This window comes from Drosophila kikkawai, chromosome X, assembly GCF_030179895.1.
Source record: "Drosophila kikkawai strain 14028-0561.14 chromosome X, DkikHiC1v2, whole genome shotgun sequence".
Classification (NCBI taxonomy): domain Eukaryota; kingdom Metazoa; phylum Arthropoda; class Insecta; order Diptera; family Drosophilidae; genus Drosophila; species Drosophila kikkawai.
In genome coordinates, this window is record NC_091733.1 from 20,297,807 (window position 1) to 20,325,434 (window position 27,628).

The window sequence follows — 27,628 nt, forward strand, 5'->3', positions numbered from 1 at the left end:
TTGATGCATAAAAAACTCGATCTGAAATAAAGCTAAATTAGCGTCTTCCCGCTGCTTTACATTTTTTCCCGCAAACGGAGTTCAAAAAACCCCAAATCTGGTGGGAAAAACCCTAAAACGGCTACACTGGCGACAACGTTTTAGCGTTTTTTATGCATTCGTAATTGCAGACTTGAGGTCGGCTTCGATTTTATACAAATCAAAGGCTCGACTATAGCTAAAAACAACAAAAAGAACTTGTCAATAGACAAGTAGCAGCTGTGGTGACGATCGTTTCGTTGGCGCTGCCCAACTCATCAGACCACTTGCTAACTATTGCTAATTTTCTTGGTACTTTACTTTAAACAATTGATTGGAATATTCAAATATATGGAAGTTTGCGCAATCAATGTTAATTTTGCCAGTGGAACGTAATTAGTTAAAATAGTAAATAAATAAACGATACTCAACTTTTTTAAATATATTTGCATACGAAGTTCAAATATTCAGGCGTTTTAACTGACATTTTTTATGGTATTTTAGTTATTTTTCCCACTATCGATTTCTCGATATTTTTACGGGCAAAATTTTAGTGGTATATTTTGAAATATGAAATAGTATATTCTAGTATATTTTTGAGGGATAAATGGTATATTTCGATCTGTCCGGCGCGGTCACGCTGCCCTACTCTGTATTTGTTCTTTGTGGTTAAAAATTTTTCGGAACATAATATTGTATTTTATGTAAAACACTATACATAATAATCGTGATGACAGTTAGTTGTAACAGAGTTTAACCCAAGTACATTTGTGTACAAAATGTTACGCGAATTGTCTGCAAAATACACAAATTGTATTTAGCATTCAATAAGTTTCTTGTATGTACGTGCAGCTAGAGACGCCTTGTCTCTGTTGCTGCTATGTCGACGCAATCGCAATTAGAAAAGTGTAAGCGAGATGACTATTGCTACTAGAGACTTTGTATACTTGCATAGAGAAAAAAAACCGAATTACAAATATATTCACAGTTATAAATATATATATGTTCTCATGTGTAATAAAAGTATTCGATTATACATAAACTATACAAAATAATAAACATGAAGTGCATATATTTAATTTAATATGAATACAAAATATTGCGCGTACTAAACATAATTTGCATTAGTTTTTGTACAAATCGGCTTTTTTTGTTTGTTTTTGTTGTGTGTGTGAGTGTGCGTTGTTCGTAAGGTGTGTGAAAATATGTATGAAAACAAATTACATTTGATGGAGGTGATAAAATCAACCAATATGGCTTTGCAAGTGTGTTTCGTCTTCCAATTCGCATACGAACTGTAAATCGTAGGGGAGATATTAATGTAATTCAATGTGGCGGATACTTGATTTTTTTGTTAAATATATTTTATATTATTTCTTTGCCCAAAAGAAAGTGTATATAGTAGTGCATAAATGGAATCAAATGTATATTAAAGCCTTTATTCTGTTGGTTTAGAGCCATCATCAGAGCCGGATGCATCGGATGAAGAAAAGGTTTGCCGTAGCTGCTCGTCGTAAGGCGTATAATGGACATCGATCATTTGTATTCTTAAGGAACTGCTGCTGAACCATTGCCACAAATCAAACTCGAAACGGCTTTGGCTGGAAGGAAGCCCATTGCAAGTGACGACGACATGGACAGCGCTAAATTAAAGACTGCCTCTCCGTCTGCGTCTGGCGGCAACAACAATAATAACAACAACAATAACAATATTAATGGATCTGGAGGTGGAGCAGCGCAAGTGACGACGCATGTTTCCTTGCAGGATCACATCGCAGGATCCGTTAAAGCGAAGCCTCAAGACGACAAAAGTGAAAAGCCACTGGGCGCAGTCAGTGGCCTGGCAGCAGTGGCCAGTAGTCAGAATAGTGGCACGAAAAGTATTAATCCTGCTACTCCCGCTCCTGCTGCTGGTGTCGTGGTATTAAATCTTCCGCCGCCTACTGCCTCTGCCTCCGCCTCCGCCTCTGCCTCCATTCAAGCCAATGCAGAAATCACGGAACAGTCTGCAGAACCAATAATCGCCGTTGCAGGAGCATCAGCATTGGGAGCATCTGATTTGGAATCGACGGCTTCTACGCTAGAGCCAACCTGTTTGGAAACAGCTTCGATGAGGCCCAATAATAATACATGCGACTTTGATTCTGATACGGAACTATCCATAGTGGCCGCCGCGGCGGCAGCTGTCTCAGCGTCGTCAGCCGTCAACGTCTCGTCGTCGAGGTCTCCTCCCACATCGCCGCCTGCATCAGCATCCCTTATACTACCGGCACTAAGTTCCAGTGTGGCCAACGCTGCGACAGCAGCAGCAGCAGTATCCTCCTTGTCGGCCATGGTGGGAAATCAGCAGCAGAATCAGGCCGGATTCGGTGGAGGAGCAGGAGCAGGAGTTGGTGTTGGTGTTGGCAGCACTAATGGCCACAGCAGCAACAGCACTCACCTGAGTCTAAATGCAAAGCAACAGCGTCAGCAGAAACGTCGGCGGGAACGTGCACAGCGCTTGCAAGCGGAACGCGACAGTCGATGCAATTCCAGTGCAATGAATGGCACATTCATCGCTGGATCTGTAGCTGTCAACAGTAGTGCCGGCAGCGGCACTGTAGGAGCTGCCACTGCAGCTCAAGGAGGCCTAGTTACACCTGTCGGCGTCGGCGGCGGCTCGTCATCGTCCGTGGTGGTAATGGGCAACGGATCAGGGACAGTGGCCGGAAACGGTAACGGAATGATCTATCACATTAACAGCGCTGGCAGCATGGGCGAGGATAGTAACAATTCGAATGGCAACTTCACCAGCAGCAGCAACGGCAGTAATAATCTCCTGCCGCCGACAGATAGTATTGCCTCGTTGCTCCTCAACCCGCCACATTCCCCCGAGTGCAACTCAGGACTAATGGCCACGCCCAGTGATAGCGAGGGCGAGTCATTAGACGAGGATCTACTCTCCACATCGTCGTCGTCGACGCTGCTATTGCCGCGAGATAAACCGCCGCCGCGGCCGCCACCTCCAGTTCGAAGGAAACTGCCAAGATCTCCGGTGCTGGAAGAGGAAATAATCGATGGCTTTGCTATATTGGAATTCAAGACATATGAAGATCTCGAGGTAAGTGTGTTCATCCTCTCCATCTTGCAAGTGTAATACTAATCGAATCTCTCTGTAATTCCGTCTAGTTTGCTATCAAATTGGGACAGAAGCGTAAGGAGAAGCGCCTGTCGGCACTCGAGGAGCTAACGTGTACCTACAGCATAGAGGAAATGAAAATTCCAAAGGTCATTGATACGGGCCAATCGTCGCATCCGATGCGCTGTGTCTCCAGTCTATCCACATTGTCTATTGTTGGCAACACAAACAATAATAGCCTTAAGGAAGTCACCTCCCAGCCACCAAATCGTCATAATACCGGCAATATCAACAGCAATGGCTCCGCCACTTTGAACAGTAAGAACGACGTGAGCGGGAGCAATGTGTACATGCTGCCATCTGCGGGTTTGGAGACGGAAGCAGAGGCTAGAGCCCACTGGCGAGCTGAATACGGACAGCAGCAGCAGCAGCATCAACAGCAGCCGCCACAGCAGCAGCAGGCACAGCAAACGCAACAGCTGCAGCAACAGGAGCCACAGCAGCAGCAACAGCAAGGCGACAAAAGTAAAAGTAATGTCATCAACAATGATGTTCAAGTTAAGAATAATCACCAAATAATAAGCCAAACCGGCAACAAGAAAACGGATGCAGCGGCAACAAATGAACCAAGCACTGACACTAGCTTCCTGGAGAACAATGGCCACGATAACGATTCCATAATGCTGGATATAACCCTGACGCCAGCTGGTGCTGCTGCCGAGCACATGGATGTGGGGGCCATAAATGTCAATAATAAATCGCACAATTCAATTCCCAAGAGCAACAGCAGCCACAGTAGCAGCAGCAGCAGCAACTCGAGTGATCAGACCAAATCGCTGCCCCAACTCCAGCTAAATAGTTTAATGTCAAGGGATCTTGCTGCGGGAGTAGTGGGCGTGCATAATAATCACCTGATGGGTGTTGGCTGCAAAGCGGCGGCGGCATCAGAGCACACAACAGTAAAGGTGAGTCTCGATTTGGTAACTGTGCGTCCATTTGAAATAATTGTTTTACCCCATTTCAATAGAAGTTAAACAGTTTGGAGAATATGGAAATTGTCACACCGTCGGCTGGCGGGTGCCGCTCCTTGGATGTCCAGGAATTAGCCAATGGCTCAGCGCAGGTCGTTGGTGCCAGCGGCAGCGGAACCAGTGCAAAAAAGGGCAGCGGGGAGCCTAGTGATCTTTTACATGAAGTAAGTACATTAATTAAAAAGTAAATAAAACACAAGTTCTTATCTCTGGCTTCATTTTTACCTTTGCCAGGCTTCGAAGAATGGTAGCAGTGGCGGCAGCAAAGTGAGTAACATTTAATTGTTATTTATTACTTTATTATTTATTTCAACTTGACTTGAAAAGATTCTCTTATTCACAAGGCCCCAGTGAGCCAAAAGACAATAAAATAAATAAAATATCAGATATCATCGATCCGATTTCGAGCTTTCGAAAATGAAGCCTTTACTAGTCTCCACTTTTGGAGACTACATGTTTACGTTTCGCTTGATTATTGTTTACTATATGGCTCACGAAGTTTTGATTCACTGGCTTTAGTTTGGGCCAAGTTGTGCTTATGAAGACTCTCTAATAAATCCACTATTATCCCCTTTCCAATTACAGAATACAGAGAAAATGTTTGACATTATGGATTACCCCACAACGACAACGACGACGACGACGACGACTATGCATATTTCAAATAATGCCTCATCGGGTCAAGATCGATCAGCTGCCGTTGCCGCCGTTGCCGCTGCTGAACTGCCGCACTTTAAGGGCATTATGTCTTTGGCCGCCGCTGGAGACAACAATAATGTCACATTTTCGGGAGTGCCTTCGTTGAACGTGCCTGCTGCCTCGGGATTGGAGAGCGATGCCATGAAGAGTACGACAACAGCTTTAAATGAAAGTGCACAAGCCAATGTGACAGCGGTTTCAACAAAAGCCGAAGGCGAAAGTGGAAAAAGGGAACCGTCCGGCAGTATTTTGCAGAAATCTACGGCCGACAAGCCGCTGCTTTATCCTGCTGCCCTGGGCTCTTCTCCCGTGACCACACAAGTGAGTATCTTAACACTTTTCCTACTCTGCGAATTTTAATTCAATGTATATACATTTTTTTTTGTCGCAGTTTACCGGCGTTGGAATCGTACCCTTTGGGAATGATAAAAATGTGGTATCAATCTCGGCTTCACCGGCATCTGAAAATGATCAAAAGATGAGTTTCGGTGCCACCAAGGCGGTAGCCAGTTCAGTTTCGAACGGCTTGTCATCGGGAACAGGAGGAGGAGGAGGAGGAGGGCAACGTCCCATTGTGCCGCAGTCTCCGGTTGCTGTCACAACACCCTCACCATCGCCATTCAGCGCACGTGGTCTGGCGACTTCGAGTGTGATACTGGCGAGCAGCAACACGAGAACTAGCAGTGGTGCCTCTGAGCCTGCAGCAGTGACCACTGAAATGGCAAAGAATCAAAGTACGGTTCTGACCACTTGCCCCATCTCATCCTCCTCATCCTCAACAACAACATCAACATCTGCGTCAGCGGCAAGCACCAATCCAGCTTTAGTCAATGGTTTCCTTACTGGTTATCCGCCTGCCACTAGCACCACAGTGATTGCCAGCAGTACGATGCCGCGTGCTTCGCCCACCCATAATAGCAACAAATTGATGTCACCAGCGGCAGCAGTGGCATCAGGAGCACCAGGAGCAGTTTCTACAGCTCCACCAACGGCTGCCTCTAGCATGGGAAAGATGATGTTTGGCAGCGGAAATACAGCACCGGGCTCCTCGCCGTTACTCTTCTCAGGAGCTGGACAGCCCATGCCCATGCTTATACAGGCTCCACCTCCGTATCGTACTCCGTATGCCAACTACCCGCTGTTCACCCCATACAGCAGCCTGACCACGCACGGATCGTACCTGCCGCCAGTATTGCCGATCGTTGCCACGCCCAATATTCCGCCGCCGCCCTCGCCTTCGCATCACATTCGCAGCTCTGAGCTTGGCCGAAGCAGCAGTCGCGAATCGCCATCCGCAGTGGGGCTAATGAAGGCAGGCCAATCGGTTTTACAAAACGTATCGATGGCAGCCCCGCCCACCATGCTGCGCTCCATGACGCCGATCAGCAGCAGCAGCAGTAGCAGCAGTGCATCGCAGCCCGTGGCTAGTGTGGTCACCACAAGCAGTGCCGGAAACTTTCTCTCCTCAACTGCCACCCTGCCGCCCAGCCATTCGCATAATATTCTATCTCATTCCCACAATATGCCCGTCTATGGGTCAAGCAGCAGTGCCGCAACTGCAGCAGCAGCTGCTTCATCGCAAACGCTTCCTCCCCCGATCTCTGCCCAAATACTGGCGCAGCCTGGGAACTTTTCATCGCTGTCACATCATCTGCTGACCACGCATCCATCAGCAGCACAACAACAACAACAACAACAACAGCAGCAGCAACATCAACCTTTAGTACGTTATTCTTCATCATCCTCTGTCGCTGCTGCTGCTGGCTCCAACTTCAACTCCCCATCAATCCTCACCGTCCAAAGTTTAACCACTGCGGTAACGTCGTCGTCGAGTCTGTCATCTCTATCGACGACCTCGTCCTCGTCATCATCATCGTCATCTGTGATCCAAAAGATTGTTTCGCCCAAAGGTGAAAGTCCCAGCAGTAAGGATCGGGATTCTAGTCATGGGTAAGGGGAAATTGATGACCTTGAGCTTAGACGTGTATATCTAATCCAAATCCCTTTTCAGCAATCCAAGCATGAGGTCCTCCCACGTGGCATCAAACCTACTGCCTGTGGTGCCATCGCAAGGCATCGGAGTGGGCTCTGCTGGCCCATTTTGTGGCATTGCCTCGAGCCAATATGGAGGTGGCACGCCCGTCTTGCCCTCGAATGCATCCATGATGACCAGCATGGGAATGGGAATGGGCAGCCTGTCGTCGTATCCCTCAAAGGCAGCGCTTTGGCTGAAGTAAGTTGAGCATTGTTATTACCCAAACGAATCGCAACTAACTTAATGTCTTTTATGATGTAAATACACAGCTCCTCCGCGAATGGAATGGTGACATCCTGTGCTGCCTCCTCAGCGCCCATTGTCTCCAGTGGCAGCAGTACTCGACCGACGCCGCCGCTGCTCAATTGCACGCCGGGCATGGGAATGGGAATTGGTCTGGGAGCGGCGGGCCTGTCTGCGGCAAGGAGTTCTTGCAATACGATTTCGCCTCACCCATCCATTCCCCCAACTGCCAATCCGTCATCGTACTTCCCAGCATCGTCGCCATCGCCTGCCGCCATATCCTCAGCCAGCTCTTCGGCCTCGCAATTGCCGATGGTGTCGCACTCAATGAGCAGTATTGTGACAACGACAGCGGTTGCCACGCCCACCACGTCCTCCGCCCCATCCATGGTACAACAGCCGGGAGTAGCAAGCGGTGCCAGTGGCAGTACAAGCACGTCGGCGCATCCCTTTTCCGCCGAATCTCTGTTTCAGCCAAGCAAAAGTATGTTTTTCTGCAAACAAAAAAATCCATTTTATGAATATATTTCATATATATATATATTCTTTTGCAGACGATCAAGCCGATTTGCTGCGTCGCGAGCTGGACAGCAGGTTCCTGGATCGCTCGGGATTATCAGTGGCGGCTCCCACGCCGCCCACGTCGACATACTTGCGGCCGCCCGAGCTACAGCAGCCGCAGCAGCAGCAGCCACCACCGCCGCCGCCGCCGCCGCATCATCATCACCAGCACCAGCACACGCATCTGCATCAGCACCAGCAGCTGCTGCCACCGCCACAGGCATCAGCGGCAGCGGCAGCAGCAGCAGCGGCGGCCTCGACTGTACAACCAAATCCGGGACAAATCTTTCCGCCGCCCCTATTCAAGGACATTTCGAAAATGTCGGGCGTGGATCCGCAATTCTACCGCTCGGCGGGGGGCATGGGCTTGCCAACCGGAGGAGGTTATGCGGGATATGCCGCCACCGGGCTCCTGCACAGCGGATTGGGCGGGCCAACGCCGTTTATGCCGCCCAACCATTTAACATCCTTTGCGCCCAAGGTAAGAAATGTTTAAATATTTATTTTCAAAAGTATGGCATCGAAATATATTCTAGTTGTAGCTAAGTATTAAGTCTAAGGTGTATAACTATCCAATAATTATATTCATTTAATTTGATTAATTTGTTATTTTAAAAAGTTTAAAGTAATTATATTTTTATTTAAAATGTTTAATTTGTTATATAAAAAAATTAAATTAATTTAATTTTTATTTAAAATATTTAATTTCTTATTTTAACAAGTTTAAAATAATTAAATTGTCATTTAAAATGATTAATTTGTTATTTTAAAAAGTTTAAAGTAATGTTTATAACTAAATCCTATTTTAAGAATGAAAGGCCAACAAACTAAAGTCTGTCGATCCCTAAGCTTAACGGTAATCTAAAACGAAAGAGGGTTGCTGATAAAGAAAGAGAAGGAGAGTGTAACAGACAGAGGCAAAGAGAGAGAGAGAGAGAGACAGACAGAGAGAAAAATGCAGAGATAAAGATAAATCTAACATCCCGTTTTACAGTACCATTCGATGCTTAACAGTATATTTAATAGCACTCTGTTATTGTTTTAAGTTCTGTTAAATTACAGGAAGGTGGGAAATCGATTCGCTGAACGACTTGTTTTAACTTGCGATTATCTTTTCCGGTTTTCCGGAATTATTATTTTATTATTTGATTTAATCGAATTCAAAATCGATCATAGCTTAACAAAAAAAAAAAAAAAAAACAAGAAAAAAAAAACACTCGGAAAGCTTTTTTCTTTTTTTTTTTAATTTGTTTCAAGTTTGTTTGCATTGCTCGATTGTCTCGGATATTGATGATAATCAATATAATATAAAATTTATAAGACCGGCAGTGACCCTAAAATGATAATAAATAAAGAAATAATTCAATATATTTATTGTCAATTAAAATATGATTCCAGAAAACTGGCCGTTGGAATGCCATGCATGTTCGAATCGCGTGGGAAATATATTATCACCAAAACAAGCAAAGCTCGGACAAATCCGGAGGCTGTCCTCCGGCGTCTTCTAGTCTTCTTGGCAACAGTAGTTCCAGTGTGAACCCAGCATCATCTGCGATCAACGCGCCAATTGCTGCCGGCAACCTGCTTAGCAGCGGAGGCGGAGGAAGCGTTAGTGGTGGGGCCAACACATCAGTTAATAATGTTGCATCTGGCCCAGTTGTTGGCAGTGGCAGTGCTCCCGGTGGTCCTGGTGTTGGTGGTGGTGTCGTTGTGTCCAACGGACAGACTTCAGTCTCGGCCATTGGTATTAAGACGACGCCAGCGCTATCCATAAATACAACACCACAGCATCTCCTGCATCGTGCGAACGAAATGCCGCCCGCGGCCGCATTCGCCAGTGCTTTGCCCGGCAGATCTCCGTTTGAAGCCTCTCCCCTGGCAGCGAGCTTCATTGGTGCGCCACCTAGTCATATTGGTAGGTAGTCGTGTCTTTGCATTTTCAAAAAATATAAACCGTCACTTTAACGCCTTTGTAATGGACAGGAACAGCTGTGTCTCAGTTCGGACGCTATGTGACTCCCTTCGGATTCACAGGCCTAACGCATTTCGGTGGACATTTGGACTCGTGGAGGTGAGGTTTACAAGAAATATAGAATTTTTATACACCATTTAAAAATATTTATTCATTTTATTCATTCCACTTTTTCCCGCTTTCCTTTAGGACAAATGCCATGCAACGGAGTGTCGCCTATCATCCATCGAGTGCTTTGGCTTCCCCAAACTGGCCCATCAAGGCGGATCCCGGCCTGGACAATGCCCGACGCGAGGCCGAGGAACGTGAACGAGAGCTGCGCGAGCGTGAGCAGCGGGAACGTGACCGGCAGCGACGCGAGCGAGAGGAGCGCGAGCGTAAGGAGAAGGAAGAGAAACTGAAGCGAGAGCACCAAGAGCGGGAGAGGGAGCGTGAGCGAGATCGCAAGGAGCGGGAGCGGGAGCGAAGGGAGATAGAGCGGCGTGAGATGGAACGGGAGCGGCTCCTGCAGCAGCAGCGGATAAATGAAAGCAACAAGCAGGCAGCGGCGGCACAAGCGGCGGCAGCGGCGGCTGCCTCTGCAGCGCCCGTGCGTGACCGGTCGCCGCATCGAAACGTGGGCGAACTTAATACAGAAATTCGCATCAAGGAGGAGCATCCGCGGCCAACAAAGGACGAACAGGATGTAATGCTAATGCGTGCCTCGGCCGTTGCTGTGGGCGGAGATCCCCGCTATCACTCATCTTCGCTGGCAGCCGCTCAGGCAAATGCCGCAGCTGCGGCTGCCCATCACCATCATCATGCCAACTTCATGGCCGCCAGTCGACATGGCTTGGCACCGCCCCCGCCATCGCATTTGGCCCGCACCATGATGCCGCCCACCCTGAGTGTCGGCGGCCCCATCACGCACTTCAGTGCCCCCGCACCGCCTGGTTGGGGCATAGATCCCTACCGCGATGCATACCCCATCCTGCGCTACAATCCCATCATGGAGGCGGCCCTGCGCCACGAAGCGGAAGAGCGACAAAAGGCGATCAATATCTATGCCGCCCAATCTGCCGCCCATTTGCGGGGCAAGGAGCCAAGCCCCATTCCGCCGCCGCCAGTTGGTGTGGGTGGTGCCCTGGGTCCACCGCCGTCCCATCACCGCCTGCAGATTGTTTCGCCTCAGAGCCAACAGCAGCAGCAGCAGCAACAGTTGCAACAACCTGCTGGAAAGGCGAACGCTGGACCTTCGTCGGTGGCGGTAGCACCTCCACCATCAATCGTAGGCATTCCAGTCCAGCACATGATGAGCGTCGATGCGTTGAGTCAACAGCAGCAGCAAGGAGTAGTTAACACGAAAAAGGAATCGACCGACCATACAACGTCCATGGGTGGCATGGTGGTGGGCGGTGCTGCCGGCGGAGGTGGTGGAGGCGGAGGCGGAGGAGGTGGTGGTCTTAGTACAGTAGTACCTGGTGGTGTAATAGGAATATCTCCAGTGTCATCAGTGGCGCCAAGTCGATGATAAGCGAATTATAAACGCAGCCTCTAACCTCGGACTAAGTTATAATAACAGTGTACTAGCGAATAAGCCGAAGAGGAAATTTTCAAAATTTCAAAGATAGAGCTGGTGGTAAAAGCACTTCGATGACTTTACAGGTAAACACATCGATCTTCAGCTCTACCTTGTCCTGATTCCTGGTTCCCCTTTCTACCTGTCTACCTGCCTTCCTGCCTTCATTCCTTCATTCCTTCACCTCTACACCCCCGTCGCAGCCAGAGAGAACACCAATAAATAAATAAAGCGAAACGCTTTTGTAAACTAAATTTAAATAAAATACGACCTTTGAATGCAGGTATTTTGAGAAGGAAAGTCAAAAGAAAAGCAAGAAACTAGGAATAGTGAGAGAGAGAGAGAGAAATTAATCAAATTAAATGAGGTAAAGACTTCCTTGTACTTCACACACGACACACCTAGAGTTTTCAGTCCCAAGGCACAACAAGCACCATCACTGATCCCCCCCCCCCCACACACATACATTACCTTCCTCTCGACTCGCATAAATCTTGTCTCGCTTGGTGACGTCACACATAAGTAATATAATGATAAACCTTACTTATTTATAATAAATACAAAAAATGACTAGCATAAACGAAAGCAAAAACAAACTTAAGTTGGCAAAACATTTAGTTCTAGTTCTAGTGTATTTGTATTATTTGTATAATATATATATATAAATATATATATATATATATAGGGTTAAGAAGAACGAACAGCCAAGCGGCAGACATAATTCGATCGATTGTAAATAAATAATATATAAATATAGAAATATAAACATATTCGACAAAAAAGGAACTCATGATGTACTCTACTTAGCTATACGACGACATCAACATGCAGCTTATGGACATCCAAACTTATGATGACGATGCAATGATACATAACTGTAATGTATATTCTGTGACAGCTTCATTCCCTTCGTGCATTACATGTTTAAGGACTTATTATCACATATGCAATTTATGTAAAAAATGAGAAAAATTAATAATAGAATCATTACAAAAACTACTACAAAAGCAACTGTCAAACCGTTTTTACTGCTTGGGGGGGGGGGGTTTGTTGTTCAAATGCTTTTGTTGTAAAAATATTTCTTCATTTTCTGGGTTTCAGGATTTACTTTGGTGCCACAACCCTTATAATAATAACTAATTACAATCAAAAAATAATAATTAAATAATGAATTAAATAAAAAATCACTCACTTGACACTATAATTCCCAACTAGTTCTAGCATCTTCCAAGGGGTAACCCAGCTTCATGTTGAGGGTGAGGTGGTGTGGTTGAGTGGTATTGTTGATGTGTGGTAGTGGTTACTGGTTACTGGTTACTCTCTCCTAAAGGAGCGTGTGTGTGATTGGTTCTGTGAGCATGGGAAAGTGCAAGTTGTTGCTTTCTTTCCGTCGTAAAGCGAGAGAGAGAGAGAGAGAAAATAAGCAGATATCATCGGAGAGGCTTTGAGATCAAAGGGAAATTACGGATATTGAGGCGGGACCTAGAGAAATGTAAGTATGCAAAATATATATATATTTTTAGCTTAAAGATCTTGTTAATATTAACATTAAACAATGTTTAAACTAGAAACTTTTAGGCAATGTGAAATAGTTAGACTTGAAAGACAAGGCCAACAATGCTGATTTTTATACCCCTGTATTTCTGGCTTAGTTATTACATTTTGAAGCTTTAGATTATCCAATAATTATCATATTAAAGTTATCGATACATTTACAATTTAAAACCCTTGTAAAGGGTTCATTTCCAACCCTATAAATCACATCTCTCTCAGCATCCACAGATGATATTTCCACAAATATGCCCAAGGCAACCTTTACCGTGAACCCAGATTTAAGATACTATATTATATATATATACATATTCAATTTTTATTTAAGTACCATTCTCTGTATTTAAATTGTATAATACATAAAGCTGAACGCGCTTTTAATATTTATTTTAGCGTACTCCCATTTGGTTATCTATTATACATTAAACCCTTTTTTACACAATTTCTTTTACATTGTTCGTATATTCAAGCATTATATTATTCCAAAATAATTAAAAAAAAGCATTGTATTTGACGAATTTAAATTATTATTACACATAATTGTTTGATTGCAAATTACCCTCCAATTGTAACAATTTTTACTTCACTGATTTTATCTTAAAAGGAAAATTAAACATTGGGTAATTACGTTTGGGTTAAAAATAAGCGTGATTCCTTTTTTTTTTTGTATTGCTTCCTTTTGTTTTTTTTTTTCTTCTTTGAGTAATTTCTAAATCTTAATGTTTAATTAATGGCTTTTAACTTTAATCAGTTTAAACGAGGTAATTGAGAATCATATCTCGTTAAATGTCGAATTTCTTATTATTATTCTTCTGCATTAATATATTTAAAATTCAATTTACTTACCATTTAAAACAAAATGGGATCGTAAATCAGGAAACCGAACGGAGATCTTCAAATAAATCGATTTTATGCCCTTGCAGTGGGTATTATTATTTGTCTGTTGTCTTGAATTATATTTTATACATACGCTGAATAAGTTTAAAACCACATGTGAATATTGGATGAAAGTCCTAGGCACGACCAACACAAATATGAATAATTATTGTATTTATATTTATAATTATAATTATTTTATAATTTATTTCTTTTAAAAAGGGACAACCTGGTCGATCTAGCTATGCCCATTTCCTCCGTCTATCTGTTTGTCCTAACCGAAAAAAAAAACAAAGTCCCTGAAACTAAAGCCTTAGGAAATCTAAGTAACCTATAAATAATCTTTTTATTTCACTGTAGAAATTAATCGGATAAATATATATTCCAAGTGTCTAGAATGCGGATACATTTGCTCCTTTCTTTTGGGAATATGCCGACCGAAGAGCAGATTACCCTTTAAAATTTTAATAAATTATTTAAGTAAAATAAATCCCATTCCATTTAAATTTAATACTGATGTATAATATTAAAATATAGTACATATTTTATATATTTTTCTGTGCTGCTTTTAATAAATATCAATCTAAACGACTTCATTCAAAGATCCTTTTCACATAGCACAACTTTTCAAGAACAAGTCCTTTTTAAGTTGCATTTTTTATATTTTATTATATAATTTACGAACTCTAGTTTTGGCATTGTAATTTTGAAAATACATTCGGCATTTATAATTAGTTTAAAAAGACTAGTTCTTTTATTCTAAAATTGGGGGTCATAGTTTTTTAATTTTTGAAATTATTATTCATGTAATTTGTCGTGCTCTTAGGTTATCACATGTATCATCAGCACACAATATTTCATACTTTTCTGCCAATCATGTTGCTAACAGTGAAGATTTTAAAAAGATTTTGAATTTTACTTATTCAGTATTGAAATTGCTTGGAAATTTGTTCGATATACAAAAACAAAACATTGACTTATCGCACATATGTATATGTAAAGCAACGTTAAAATATAGATTCCTATATAGACCGATATTTTAATACCTTTTCCATCCCTAATGCGTATTGATTTCTGTGTCCAAGACGCTTGGAAATGATACCGGAAAGACAGTTGGTAATGGTAATCAGGTATGTAAATATATGTTCTTAAGGATTGGATTTTTATTAATTTCTGCGCCACAGATAATAATAATACCCTTTACAAGAGTGTACAGACAAAATGCATAAATATCGCTTTACTTGACTCAAAATTGTATTTACATACTAGTTTTGGATACACTGCTTTTGAAATATTCTTTTTTTTTTATTTTTTATTTTTTCTCCAATTTTTTTTTTTTTTTTTTTTTTGTATTTTATTTTATTTTAATAGTTGGTTGATTTGCGAAAGCAGACTTAAACTCAAATATCATATAAAAATATGCCTAATATAGTTAATATCTAAATAATAATTGTTTAAAATTACTGACTTGATAGAATGAAAAAAAATGATATAATCATAATTATAATTAAATTCAGTGAAACTTGGCTGAAATTTGTGTTTGATTTATGTTCTTTGTGCGCCTAAGAACGACTCAAAGCTCCCAAGACAACAGCTGATCTCGTTTTTCCTTCATTTCTTATACATCTTCAGTTGAGCTTTTTCAACGCTCTCTCAGTTACATTCAAAGAACGGGGGAGAGAGAGCGACTCTGTTGAGCGCTCGCACAGAGAGAGAGAGAGAGAGTTGATAGATGAGCGTAAAGCCCACAATCTAAGATGGCAAGTCGTTTATGCCACAAGATCTCCCGAAATCAAGTTAATCATTACGATTCCTCAAAGAATTGTGTTCAATTTACATGTGTGTGTGTGTGTGGAGATTAAAGCGAAGCCAACTAGCTGCCTAGTTAGATCATGTGCAACTGCTGCTGTTCGAGCTTAAAAGTCGCCGCCGCATTGCTCAGGAGGTGAAAAGGCACGCTAGCAGCATCCAGTGATGGCGGCGACGCTGCCGCCGCGGCTGCCGTCGCTGGACTATTGCTGCCGCTGGTACTTGCGATTCCGGCCTTTAGCTGCATCGTATTGAGCGATACGTCGTGCTGCTGATGCTGTTGAGATGGAGGATGATGTGATGTTACAATAGCCGGCGCTGGCGCTGCCGCCAGTGTCCCTGAGTTTGTCGTTGTGATGATTATGTTGCCTGCATGCGAGGCTCCGCGTCCGCGCTTTCGTTTCGGTAGAATTCCCTTGCGAGCCATGTAGAAGCGAATGGTGGAGACTGGAATATTGAACATATTGCTGACGGTCTGGAATGTCTCGCCCTTTGAAACACACTTGGCCGCTTGTGCCAGCGATGCTTCCGAGCGCCGGACCCGCTTATACGAGGTGTAACCATCGACTGAGTTGGATAGCAGCCCCATGGAGGCATTCGTTAGCGATGTGTCATGTGGCTCCGTTTCTGTCATGCTGAGCGACAGGCAGGATCCACCGCCCTTGGCCCCGCCTGTTGTGAAACTATTGTCATTATCCTCGACATCATTAACGGCCACATAATTGTGGTCATCTTCAATCGCAGTGTCCATATATTGCTGCTGCTGCTGCAGCTGCAGCTGCTGCTGATGATGAAGCTGAAGTTGTGCTCTGCAAAGGGATATAAGAAGGTTGTGGTTCAGTCTATGTCTGGTGCGATCGCTAGAGGATCTTTCCCTTTTACCCACCTCGGTTGCTGTAAATACGCGACATTCGTTCTGCTGCTGTTGGCCAGTGGCGCGCCAGCGGATGCATTATAATCCTCAAAATGATCTCTGTAGGCATTCCAATTGTTAGACACCTCATCGGCCGACTCATCTTCGGTGGGTGCATTCGAGTTGCTGCCCAGACCGGGTGCCGAGGAGGCGCATTGTTGAGCATTGTTAGTGCCATTGATTTGATGGTGTCGTTGGCGCGCCTCCTTGATAATCTGTTGCTGCTGCTGCTGCTGTTTGGATGTCAGGACTGGAGGGGTGGTGGTCGTTGAGGTTGACGTTGTTGTTGAGTTAGTGGCTGCATCGTCCACGGCATCGGTACTATCCACACGGCTGGCCAAAGTGGGTGCTTCCTGCTTGGTCTGAGCCTGCTGGAGCTGCTTGTAATTTATCGTTGCCTCTGAACCGTATAGGCCACGAATCCTCAGCTGTTCGGCACAGCGGAGCAACTGTCCCAGCCCGGCCTGTGTGACATTCACCTCGCCTTTGTACATGAAATCGACAAGCGCCTGGATTTCCCAGAGCTTAATCTCTCGTGGCAATATAATCACGGGATGCTTGCAGGGATGCTCGGCTAGTATGGTCTCGAAGTAGGTGGAGCAGGCGGCCAGCACTAGACGGTGACATTGCAGCTGATGGCCCTCGCAGGCCAGCGTCACATCCACGAATCTCTGACCGGCCAAGAGCTGGGGAAAGGCGGCACCGATGCTACCCAAATGACTGTTCCAGCGCACGCAAAACTCTTGCGTGACGGCGCTCATTGCGTTTGAAGAGAACTTTTGTATCTGCTTTTGTTAGCTGTTATCTTAATATAAGCTCTATGAAACTTTAGTCCTTGTGATATTCACCTGTTATAAAAAAAAACAGATATTACTAAGGAATTCTGGAATTGTAAGGGGTTAATGGATACGTACATACTTGGTGCAAAGTGCAACACGGAAATCTTGAGTACTTGTTGCCTCCGGCTTTGGCTTTAATTTCAATTATTTCTCTGCAAATTGAAAATTTAAACATTTAAAAATTAAAATTAAAAAATTAAGATTCCAGAATATTTACTTTTTAAATTTAAAAAATTTAAATGAATTGCTAGTTCATTAAAATAAATCACTGCAACTCTTTTTTATGACCCTAAAACATTAACGTTAAAATTAAATCTAGTTTTTTACTTCAATCCGATTTCCTCAATCGCCAATAAGGCTCATTTTAATGCCAGTAGTTAAAAAATATTCTTATTAACTCAATTCACTTGAAGAATAACGCTTTGTTATTATTTGTATCAGGCACCGACTGGGGAGCTTTATGTATTAAAATGCTTACCGGTACTTGAATCTCCCCCTTAACCCTCTATCAAAAATAATGTTTTAATAACTATGTACCCCCAGGTGCCTGAGAAGGGTTAAGGTTTTGTGTTTGTAAACTCAATCCCGAGCATCAGCTCGCTGGCGCCACCTATCAAAACATAACGCTTCGATCCAGGTTCTAAGGGAACACTGATGTACATTTCTTTAAAGTTTAAACATTAAAGAACCTTTTGAAAAAGTCGTTCTCTAAACAATCTTGTTTATAACAATAAGACATTTTTTGCTGTGCCTGAAGGAGCGGAGCACCAAAACAATAAATGCGAAAATGCACACACATACAAACACATGTTTATACATACACACGCATGTGTTTGAGTCGGTGAGGTCCCGAGCTCTAATAAGAGAGCGAAAAAGAACCAAAAACAAATAAAGTTCTGCACGGCGGCTCAGGCTCAGTAGTTAATAAAAATAAACAAATAGAGGTTTGGAATACACTGCATTTATCCGCAATGTACATGCGTACTTTCAATGGCCTGGCCTGTCTGTATGTATGCATAGGTAAGCACTTTTTATCGTTTCCATTCCTTCTATATTTAGTGTAAAGGATGTGGATGTGTGCTCTTGCAGAAATAGATGTATTCATAAATACATACCTGTTTTGTAGAAAGAATGGTACGTTTTCTGCCTTCTGAGTTCTGAGCAAGGAGCGAGGCCGTTTTTGGCGTTAACAATTTGCAGTTTTGAGTTTTAGGTGTGGGGTGAAAACAATTTGCAACTTAGGCGTCATGCGGACCTTTCACGCAAACTACATACAAATGTCCTGTGCGCGTGAGCTACCAACGCCTGGGTCTTTTTGTTTAATAAAAGAACTACACTGGCATGAGTCACACACACATACATGATGGCACATACATAAGTGGTTAAAAAGATTCTATTGATTTTTCTTATTAGTTTAAGGGGTCTGCATGCTATTCAAAGGCATTATTTCGAAAATGTTCATTCATATGCGATGCTGCGCGCGGTTTTGTCATTTTCAGTGGCGTGGCGGCTAAACAATCACCAATTGACACTTACTGGAACCAAAATAAACAAGAAGCGCATGTGTTGAAACAGTGCTCGGAACTAACTTTTATGCACCTTTTTTAAGTCGCGTTATTTCCAATTAAATTTAAATGGAGAAATTAAAATTTGCTTTCGCGCTGCCAACTTCTTTTATAATCATTGTTATTTAAAAAACGCGTTAGGGATTCTGACATCTAGACAATTATAGTTATCGATGGTCGGCACTATCGATATAGGTTCGGGATGAAATATTTTTTACTTTATTGTGTTTGCTGTTATTTTTTCTTAATCAGTGTTATTACCACCTTTTTTTTATAATAAAAGTCTACATTTTTGTATATTACCGATTACAGATTACCACTCGATTATCGATACTAAAGTATCGATAGGAGTGGGGATTTTTCAGGGCACTGGTATCGTGACTCGCACACCCCTATCTTTCAGTCGTCCGAATAGTTAAACAATGAATTATGTGTGTTTGAGTTAAATAAGAATTAAATTTGTAATCTGCTTCTGTGTGCTCGCTCAGTCGCCGTCAAGCAACAAAGCGACGTTTTCGTGTATGTACGTTTAAGAATACATGCAAACCGATAATTTGTGCAATAAATACACAGTTAAATGCAACGCATATTTTGTGTAAAACAAAGAGAAATTTAATGTTTTTGTTTTTGCCGTAGACTCGTTTTTCGTTTTCTTCGGTCAATGTATTTGTGCAGTTAATTTTTTTTTCAAGTAACCATTACGTGTTTATGTGGCAAACTGCAAATGTATGGTATACATGTGTGTTTTTTCCGATACAGATTAGACACATATGCAAAGGTGAAAGTTCAATTAATTGTGGTGCATTTATTTATTTTGGGCTGTACAGCAGTTGAAGCGCAAATTAATTAATTGTACTTGTGCCGTGCCGCTGAATAAACGAGAGCAAACTTTTGTGTACCTGTGTGTGTGTGAGTGAATGACTAATTCTTCAAAGCACAACTCAACATGGCTGACTTTAACTGTGGTGGGCAGACGGTATATCGCTGCCTCTTTTCTTCTCAAGCACTAGATTCACTCTCGCCTCGGCACAAAAAAAGTTCTGTGAATTTCTCCACTGGAACCCCAAAGGCAGAATTGTGCATATTTTATCGCCGTTGAACGGAAGGAATGCCTTGATAATGATTTGGAGTTTTTACCAGCTTAACATATGTGTTTATATCTCTATGTTCCATTTAAGGGCGTTTCTTCTTGTTATCTCCAGTTTCGACTTTTTTCATTTGGTGACGCTGTCACTTTCCATCACCAAAAGTAGAATTGACGCCTTTAATTTCGTGTTCTCAATCACATTACACGCTTTTAATATGCTCATTAAAATCTTTTCTATTCAGTTGGAAGAGTCCGTGTCCAGGAAAACAAGTAACTAATTGAATCGAAACAAAGACGTGAAAGAAAACAAAGCAATCGAGATATAATATTTGATCGAATCAAAAAACAAAAAAAGAAAAGTGTGAAGCACATCTTAACAAAATCATCATCACCTACCAGCATTGCTTGTGCAGCCCGCTAAGATGACGCAACCGTTGCCCATTCGTTTTCAGGAGCACTTACAGGTAAGTTTCGGTACCGGTTGACCGGTTTTCATAAATCTAATAAATGTAGAGTGCATTGTATGGGCAGAAGAGGGTGCATTTGAGGTACACCTTTTGAGTGGGGAACGCGTTGCAGCAACTTGTTGAGTTCCTGCTTACAGTAACTTCACAGAAACAATATTGTAGGAATTTAGGAATTTTATGTAGAATTTAAATAAAGGAATATGGGGGAATGAGTGGTTTTCATTGTATAAATTCTTGACTATTTTAAAAATATATAATTTAAGATTTATTTAATTTTCTCTCAAAAACTAGAAACTAATCGTATTATGCTTCCATTTTGTAGCTCACAAATGTTGGAATCAACGCCAATTCCTTCTCCTTTAGCACGCTCACAATGGAGTCGGACAAGTTCATATGCGTGCGGGAGAAGGTTAACGATACCAACCAGGTGGTCATCATTGATATGAACGATGCCACCAATCCCACTCGCCGTCCCATATCAGCTGATTCGGCAATTATGAATCCAGCTAGCAAGGTTATTGCGCTCAAAGGTAAATTATAAAATTTGTAAACTTGTAAATAAAATAGTTTTAATAATATATTTAGCCTCGAAACCCTTCCCAAACTAATTCATTTATCAATTTTATACATGAGCTAATAATAATAGTGATAATATTTATTTATCAAATCCAAAACTTGATGTATTCTTAAATGTTACCCCGCTCTTTTCGTATTTAGCCCAAAAGACGTTGCAGATCTTTAACATTGAAATGAAATCGAAAATGAAGGCTCATACAATGAACGAGGATGTTGTGTTCTGGAAATGGATATCCCTGAATACCCTGGCTCTTGTCACGGAAACGAGCGTATTCCATTGGTCAATGGAGGGCGATTCGATGCCACAGAAGATGTTTGATCGCCACTCCTCCCTTAACGGATGTCAAATTATCAATTATCGATGCAATGCATCACAGCAATGGCTGCTTCTCGTGGGCATATCGGCGCTCTCGAGTCGCGTTGCCGGCGCCATGCAGCTGTATTCCGTGGAACGTAAGGTTTCCCAGGCCATCGAGGGTCATGCCGCTAGCTTTGCCACCTTTAAGCTGGACGGCAACAAGGAGCCAACGACGCTGTTCTGCTTCGCTGTTCGCACCTCAAGCGGCGGCAAGCTGCACATCATTGAGGTGGGAACACCGCCAACCGGTAACCAGGCCTTTCCCAAGAAAGCCGTCGATGTATTCTTCCCGCCGGAAGCCCTCAATGATTTCCCCGTGGCAATGCAAGTGTCGGCCAAGTATGATACCATCTATTTGATAACCAAATATGGATATATTCATCTGTACGATATGGAAACTGCGACGTGCATCTACATGAATCGTATATCGGCCGATACGATTTTTGTGACGGCACCGCACGAGGCCAGTGGCGGCATCATTGGCGTCAATCGCAAGGGTCAGGTGCTATCGGTGACCGTTGACGAGGAGCAGATCATTCCGTACATCAATACGGTTCTGCAGAATCCCGATCTGGCGCTGCGTATGGCTGTTCGGAATAATTTGGCCGGAGCCGAGGATCTGTTTGTGCGAAAGTTCAATAAGCTCTTTACCGCCGGCCAGTATGCCGAGGCGGCCAAGGTGGCTGCACTGGCTCCGAAGGCCATATTGCGTACCCCGCAAACGATTCAGCGTTTCCAGCAGGTCCAGACGCCGGCGGGTTCCACCACGCCGCCATTGCTGCAATATTTTGGCATTCTGCTCGATCAGGGAAAGCTGAACAAGTTCGAGTCCCTGGAGCTCTGCCGCCCCGTTTTGCTGCAGGGCAAGAAGCAGCTGTGCGAGAAGTGGCTGAAGGAGGAGAAGCTCGAGTGCAGCGAGGAGCTGGGTGACCTGGTGAAGGCATCGGATTTGACGCTGGCCCTCTCCATTTACCTGCGTGCCAATGTGCCGAACAAGGTGATCCAATGTTTTGCGGAGACGGGACAGTTCCAGAAGATTGTCCTCTATGCCAAGAAGGTGAACTACACGCCGGACTATGTTTTCCTGCTGCGCTCAGTTATGCGCAGCAATCCGGAGCAGGGAGCCGGCTTTGCCTCCATGCTGGTGGCCGAGGAGGAACCCCTGGCGGACATTAATCAAATTGTGGATATCTTCATGGAGCACACGATGGTGCAGCAGTGCACAGCCTTCCTGCTGGATGCCTTGAAGCACAATCGACCGGCTGAGGGTGCCCTGCAGACGCGGCTCCTCGAAATGAACTTGATGTCGGCACCGCAAGTGGCTGATGCCATTCTGGGCAACGCCATGTTCACCCACTACGATCGCGCCCACATTGCCCAGTTGTGCGAGAAGGCTGGACTCTTGCAGCGTGCCCTGGAGCACTACACGGATCTGTATGACATCAAGCGGGCCGTTGTCCACACGCACATGCTGAACGCCGAGTGGCTGGTCAGCTTCTTTGGCACCCTCTCCGTGGAGGACTCTTTGGAGTGCCTCAAGGCGATGCTAACGGCCAATTTGCGTCAAAATCTGCAAATCTGTGTCCAGATTGCCACTAAATACCACGAACAGCTGACGACCAAGGCGCTGATTGATCTCTTTGAGGGCTTCAAGAGCTACGACGGCCTGTTCTACTTCCTGAGCAGCATCGTCAACTTCTCGCAGGACCCCGAGGTGCACTTCAAGTACATTCAGGCCGCCTGCAAGACGAATCAAATCAAGGAGGTGGAGCGCATTTGCCGCGAGTCCAATTGCTACAATCCCGAGCGGGTTAAGAACTTCCTGAAGGAGGCCAAGCTGACCGATCAGCTGCCGCTGATCATCGTCTGCGATCGCTTTGACTTTGTTCACGACCTGGTGCTCTATCTCTACCGGAATAATCTGCAAAAGTATATCGAGATTTATGTGCAGAAGGTGAATCCCTCCCGCCTGCCCGTCGTTGTGGGCGGTCTGCTCGATGTCGATTGCAGCGAGGATATCATCAAGAATCTGATTCTGGTGGTCAAGGGTCAGTTCTCAACGGACGAGCTGGTTGAGGAGGTGGAGAAGCGCAATCGCCTCAAGCTGCTGCTGCCCTGGCTGGAGTCGCGCGTCCACGAGGGCTGCATTGAGCCGGCCACGCACAATGCATTGGCCAAGATCTACATTGATTCGAACAACAATCCGGAGCGATTCCTCAAGGAGAATCAGTACTACGATAGCCGTGTTGTGGGACGCTACTGCGAGAAGCGGGATCCCCATCTCGCCTGTGTGGCCTACGAGCGGGGATTGTGCGATCGCGAGCTGATTGCCGTTTGCAACGAGAATTCGCTGTTCAAGAGCGAGGCCCGCTATCTAGTCGGACGTCGCGATGCTGAGCTCTGGGCCGAGGTCCTGTCCGAGGCCAATCCCTACAAGCGCCAGCTGATCGATCAGGTTGTCCAGACGGCGCTCTCCGAGACGCAGGATCCCGACGACATCTCGGTGACTGTGAAGGCCTTCATGACCGCCGACTTGCCAAACGAACTGATCGAGTTGCTTGAGAAGATTATACTGGACTCGTCGGTGTTCAGCGATCATCGGAATCTGCAGAACCTACTGATTCTGACCGCCATTAAGGCGGATCGCACCCGCGTCATGGACTACATCAATCGATTGGACAACTACGATGCCCCGGATATAGCCAACATTGCGATCAGCAACCAGCTGTACGAGGAGGCCTTTGCCATCTTCAAGAAGTTCGATGTGAACACCTCCGCCATCCAGGTGCTCATCGATCAGGTGAACAATCTGGAACGGGCCAATGAGTTCGCCGAGCGATGCAATGAGCCGGCCGTGTGGTCTCAGCTGGCCAAGGCCCAGCTGCAGCAGGGACTGGTCAAGGAGGCCATCGATTCGTACATCAAGGCCGACGATCCGAGTGCCTATGTGGATGTCGTTGATGTGGCCAGCAATGTTGAGTCGTGGGACGATCTCGTCCGGTATCTGCAAATGGCCCGCAAGAAGGCCCGCGAGAGTTACATTGAGAGCGAGCTGATTTATGCCTACGCCCGTACGGGACGCCTGGCCGATCTGGAGGAGTTCATATCGGGTCCGAACCATGCCGATATCCAGAAGATTGGCGATCGCTGCTTCAGCGATGGAATGTACGATGCCGCCAAGCTGCTGTACAACAACGTTAGCAACTTTGCCCGTCTGGCCATCACGCTGGTGTATCTGAAGGAGTTCCAGGGAGCCGTCGACTCGGCGCGAAAGGCCAACTCGACGCGCACCTGGAAGGAGGTGTGCTTCGCCTGCGTCGATGCTGAGGAGTTCCGATTGGCCCAGATGTGCGGATTGCACATTGTGGTTCATGCCGATGAGCTGGAGGATTTGATTAATTATTATCAGAATCGCGGACACTTTGATGAATTGATTGCCCTGCTGGAGTCTGCTCTGGGCCTGGAAAGAGCCCACATGGGCATGTTCACGGAGCTGGCCATTCTCTATTCTAAATTCAAGCCGTCGAAAATGCGCGAACATTTGGAGCTGTTCTGGTCGCGAGTCAACATACCGAAGGTTTTGCGTGCCGCCGAGTCGGCACATTTGTGGTCAGAGCTGGTCTTCCTTTACGACAAGTACGAGGAATATGACAATGCCGTTCTGGCCATGATGGCCCATCCCACGGAGGCGTGGCGTGAGGGCCACTTCAAGGACATTATCACCAAGGTGGCCAACATTGAGCTCTACTACAAGGCAATTGAGTTTTATTTGGACTTCAAGCCGTTGCTATTGAACGACATGCTCCTGGTCCTGGCGCCCCGCATGGACCACACTCGTGCCGTTGGCTACTTCTCGAAAACCGGCTATTTGCCGCTAGTCAAGCCCTATCTGCGCTCAGTCCAATCTCTCAACAACAAGGCAATCAATGAAGCCCTCAATGGACTACTGATCGACGAAGAGGACTACCAGGGACTGCGTAACTCGATCGATGGCTTTGACAACTTCGATAACATCGCATTGGCCCAAAAGCTGGAGAAGCATGAACTTACGGAATTCCGCCGCATCGCTGCCTACTTGTACAAGGGTAAGTGGCAAACACAATCATCGATTCTATAAACTAAATTACTTTTGATGTTAGGCAATAACCGCTGGAAACAGAGCGTTGAGCTCTGCAAAAAGGATAAACTCTACAAGGATGCTATGGAATATGCCGCCGAGTCGGGCAAGCAGGATATTGCCGAGGAGTTGCTGGGCTGGTTCCTAGAGCGCGATGCCTACGATTGCTTTGCAGCATGTCTATATCAGGTAAGGCTTACAAATATTTATTGATAATAAGAATGTAAAAGTAGAAGAGCTGGGGAAAAAATATATGAAAATAAAAAACGATTAAAATCGAAAATTGAAATAATTACAATCGGGTTTTTCGATTTTAATCTATTTATTTTTAGATTTTTTAAGAGAGTTGGAAAATCCCGATTGTAATTATTAAAATTTTCGATTTATTTTTAGATTAATTATTTTTAATCGATTATATGCAAAGTCTATCAAAAACTCTTTGATTTTCTTGAACTAAAGTTATGTAATTCTTTGCTTTAAATTTCCCATAGTGCTACGACTTGCTGCGCCCCGATGTCATTTTGGAGCTAGCCTGGAAACACAAAATTGTGGACTTTGCCATGCCTTACTTAATACAGGTAATGGTTTTGAATTAATCATACTCTCAGTTCTTGCATTTGATGTATGCCTCTTGATGCATAGGTTTTGCGCGAATATACCAGCAAGGTCGATCGGTTAGAGCTGAACGAAGCTCAGCGGGAAAAGGAGGACGATACCACGGAACATAAAAATATTATTCAAATGGAGCCACAGCTAATGATCACAGCTGGCCCGGCAATGGGCATTCCGCCGCAATATTCGCAGAATTATCCGCCAAATGCCGCGGCGACTGTTGCAGCAGCGTCAGCAGCAGGAGCAGGGCGTAACATGGGTTATCCGTATTTGTAGGCCACATTATAATTCTAATTATACAACATTAAACCATTAATTAAAACGACCTTTACAAAATAAATGTATCAGCATTATAAAGAAAATACCAATAAAACAAGAACAATAATAATCGTCAAAACAACAACAAATGCATACAAAACAACAACATAACTTCAGATTGAGAATAAGTCGTAAAATCATTATTCAATACAAAAACATCGAAGTTCTAAAACGTTTTCGATGAGCTATCGATAAATATCGATGCGTATCCATGGTCGATTTTTGGCGTGTTTTTCTTGTTATTCCTTTATATATAGAAAAATAAATTGCTTTTATCATATTTAATGTTTTTGTTTTTGATTACAAAAGTGAAAACAGAGATAGAGCGAGAGCAAGCATAAATAAATATATACATATACACTGAAATTTGCAATGTTTAATTCAAAGACGAAAATAGCATATTAATTTGGGCTTAAAATATTTTAATAAACATATGTATGTATGTATAAGAACATATTTCAGCATTGCAATTGACACCCTAACTATTTCAAGATTTCTATGATCAACAAATTAGTACATTTTAAATCATATTCCATATTATCTATAAACAAAACTCTGGAAGAGTATATACATTTACTGTTCGATCTTGTAAGAAATATTACACTAAAATATGAATAATAAATCTTCAGTGTCGTAGGTGAGACACCGTTTCGTAAAAATGTTAAAATATGCAACGTACATATGTACATACATATGTTGTTTGGTTGGAGTTTTATGTTTGAAATTTTACAGTTATGCTGCGGGAAGTAGCCTGAATGCACATTCATACGTACATACGTTTACGTTAAATCATTTTTAGTTTAGTATATCCCATTTATTTCTAAAACATTTTAATTACAAGTTTTAAGCAAATATTAAATATTTATGCTACTGGTTTTTGAAAAATTAACATATACATAACTACATATGCACTACTAAACCTTGTATTATTATTACACTTATTTATTACTTTGATGTATGCGACAAATTGTCAGAAACCTTTATTATTTTTTTTTATTCAACAATCAAATTTAGTTATATTACACTTGAAGCAATCAGTTGTGTTGTGTGTTCTTTGGAAAATTACAAACAAATCGTATAACATAACTATTGCTACACATACAAATATACATACATACATTCATATATTCCAAGTATTATTGTACCTTATGCCTTTAATATTTTCTTATATTATTTCGAGAAACTTATTTAATACAAATACCAATTGAAAATGTATATTAAATTATATATGAAATTAGTTTCTTGTCTTTTTTGGGCTACGAATTTGGGAAATTAATAACTGCCAATGTATTTGAGCAATGTTAA

The 27,628-nt window shown here is 43.6% G+C and overlaps 3 protein-coding genes across 7 annotated transcripts; 2 read left to right on the forward strand and 1 right to left on the reverse strand.

The window, feature by feature from the left end:
- The first annotated feature begins 655 nt into the window (after positions 1-655).
- Positions 656-11,690, forward strand: tay (tay bridge). 2 transcript variants are annotated; one of them, XM_070287855.1, is made up of 13 exons: positions 656-926; positions 1,474-3,118; positions 3,187-4,101; positions 4,164-4,331; positions 4,402-4,434; positions 4,753-5,187; positions 5,258-6,816; positions 6,878-7,099; positions 7,171-7,628; positions 7,699-8,186; positions 9,104-9,620; positions 9,689-9,776; positions 9,867-11,690. In XM_070287855.1, exons 2-13 carry the CDS (start codon positions 1,652-1,654, stop codon positions 11,185-11,187), a joined length of 7,671 nt encoding a protein of 2,556 aa, XP_070143956.1. In that variant the 5' UTR covers positions 656-926; positions 1,474-1,651; the 3' UTR covers positions 11,188-11,690. The 2 variants fall into 2 exon arrangements, with proteins under 2 accessions (XP_070143956.1, XP_041630678.1); XM_041774744.2 differs by having other exon boundaries at positions 9,695-9,776.
- A 2,147-nt stretch (positions 11,691-13,837) lies between these two features.
- LOC108084820 (longitudinals lacking protein, isoforms H/M/V) lies at positions 13,838-18,892 on the reverse strand. 3 transcript variants are annotated; one of them, XM_017181192.3, is made up of 4 exons: positions 18,760-18,892; positions 17,303-17,375; positions 16,358-17,232; positions 13,838-16,280 (listed from the first exon to the last, which is right to left on the reverse strand). In XM_017181192.3, exons 3-4 carry the CDS (start codon positions 17,143-17,145, stop codon positions 15,548-15,550), a joined length of 1,521 nt encoding a protein of 506 aa, XP_017036681.1. In that variant the 5' UTR covers positions 17,146-17,232; positions 17,303-17,375; positions 18,760-18,892; the 3' UTR covers positions 13,838-15,547. The 3 variants fall into 3 exon arrangements, with proteins under 3 accessions (XP_017036681.1, XP_017036674.1, XP_017036690.1); XM_017181185.3 differs by having other exon boundaries at positions 17,299-17,375; XM_017181201.3 differs by lacking the exon at positions 18,760-18,892 and adding an exon at positions 18,339-18,716 and having other exon boundaries at positions 17,299-17,375.
- A 278-nt stretch (positions 18,893-19,170) lies between these two features.
- Positions 19,171-27,561, forward strand: Chc (clathrin heavy chain). 2 transcript variants are annotated; one of them, XM_017180779.3, is made up of 7 exons: positions 19,171-19,311; positions 20,118-20,339; positions 20,665-20,872; positions 21,060-25,361; positions 25,416-25,582; positions 25,885-25,971; positions 26,036-27,561. In XM_017180779.3, the coding sequence occupies exons 2-7, from the start codon at positions 20,298-20,300 to the stop codon at positions 26,279-26,281; spliced, it is 5,052 nt and encodes a 1,683-aa protein (XP_017036268.1). In that variant the 5' UTR covers positions 19,171-19,311; positions 20,118-20,297; the 3' UTR covers positions 26,282-27,561. The 2 variants fall into 2 exon arrangements, with proteins under 2 accessions (XP_017036268.1, XP_017036261.1); XM_017180772.2 differs by having other exon boundaries at positions 19,171-19,307.
- Positions 27,562-27,628: the final 67 nt, after the last annotated feature.

Excerpts from the sequence above, each read along its gene's own strand:
- Chc (XM_017180779.3), top strand. The coding sequence starts at position 20,298 with ATGACGCAACCGTTGCCCATTCGTTTTCAGGAGCACTTACAG. Across the intron at positions 20,873-21,059 it reads CAAGGTTATTGCGCTCAAAG|CCCAAAAGACGTTGCAGATC; the intron begins GTAAATTATAAA and ends TTTCGTATTTAG. Across the intron at positions 25,972-26,035 it reads CCATGCCTTACTTAATACAG|GTTTTGCGCGAATATACCAG; the intron begins GTAATGGTTTTG and ends CTTGATGCATAG.
- tay (XM_070287855.1), top strand. The coding sequence starts at position 1,652 with ATGGACAGCGCTAAATTAAAGACTGCCTCTCCGTCTGCGTCTGGCGGC. Across the intron at positions 4,102-4,163 it reads CAGAGCACACAACAGTAAAG|AAGTTAAACAGTTTGGAGAA; the intron begins GTGAGTCTCGAT and ends CCATTTCAATAG. Across the intron at positions 4,332-4,401 it reads CTAGTGATCTTTTACATGAA|GCTTCGAAGAATGGTAGCAG; the intron begins GTAAGTACATTA and ends TACCTTTGCCAG.
- LOC108084820 (XM_017181192.3), bottom strand. The coding sequence starts at position 17,145 with ATGAGCGCCGTCACGCAAGAGTTTTGCGTGCGCTGGAACAGTCATTTG. Across the intron at positions 16,281-16,357 it reads GCGTATTTACAGCAACCGAG|AGCACAACTTCAGCTTCATC; the intron begins GTGGGTAAAAGG and ends ATCCCTTTGCAG.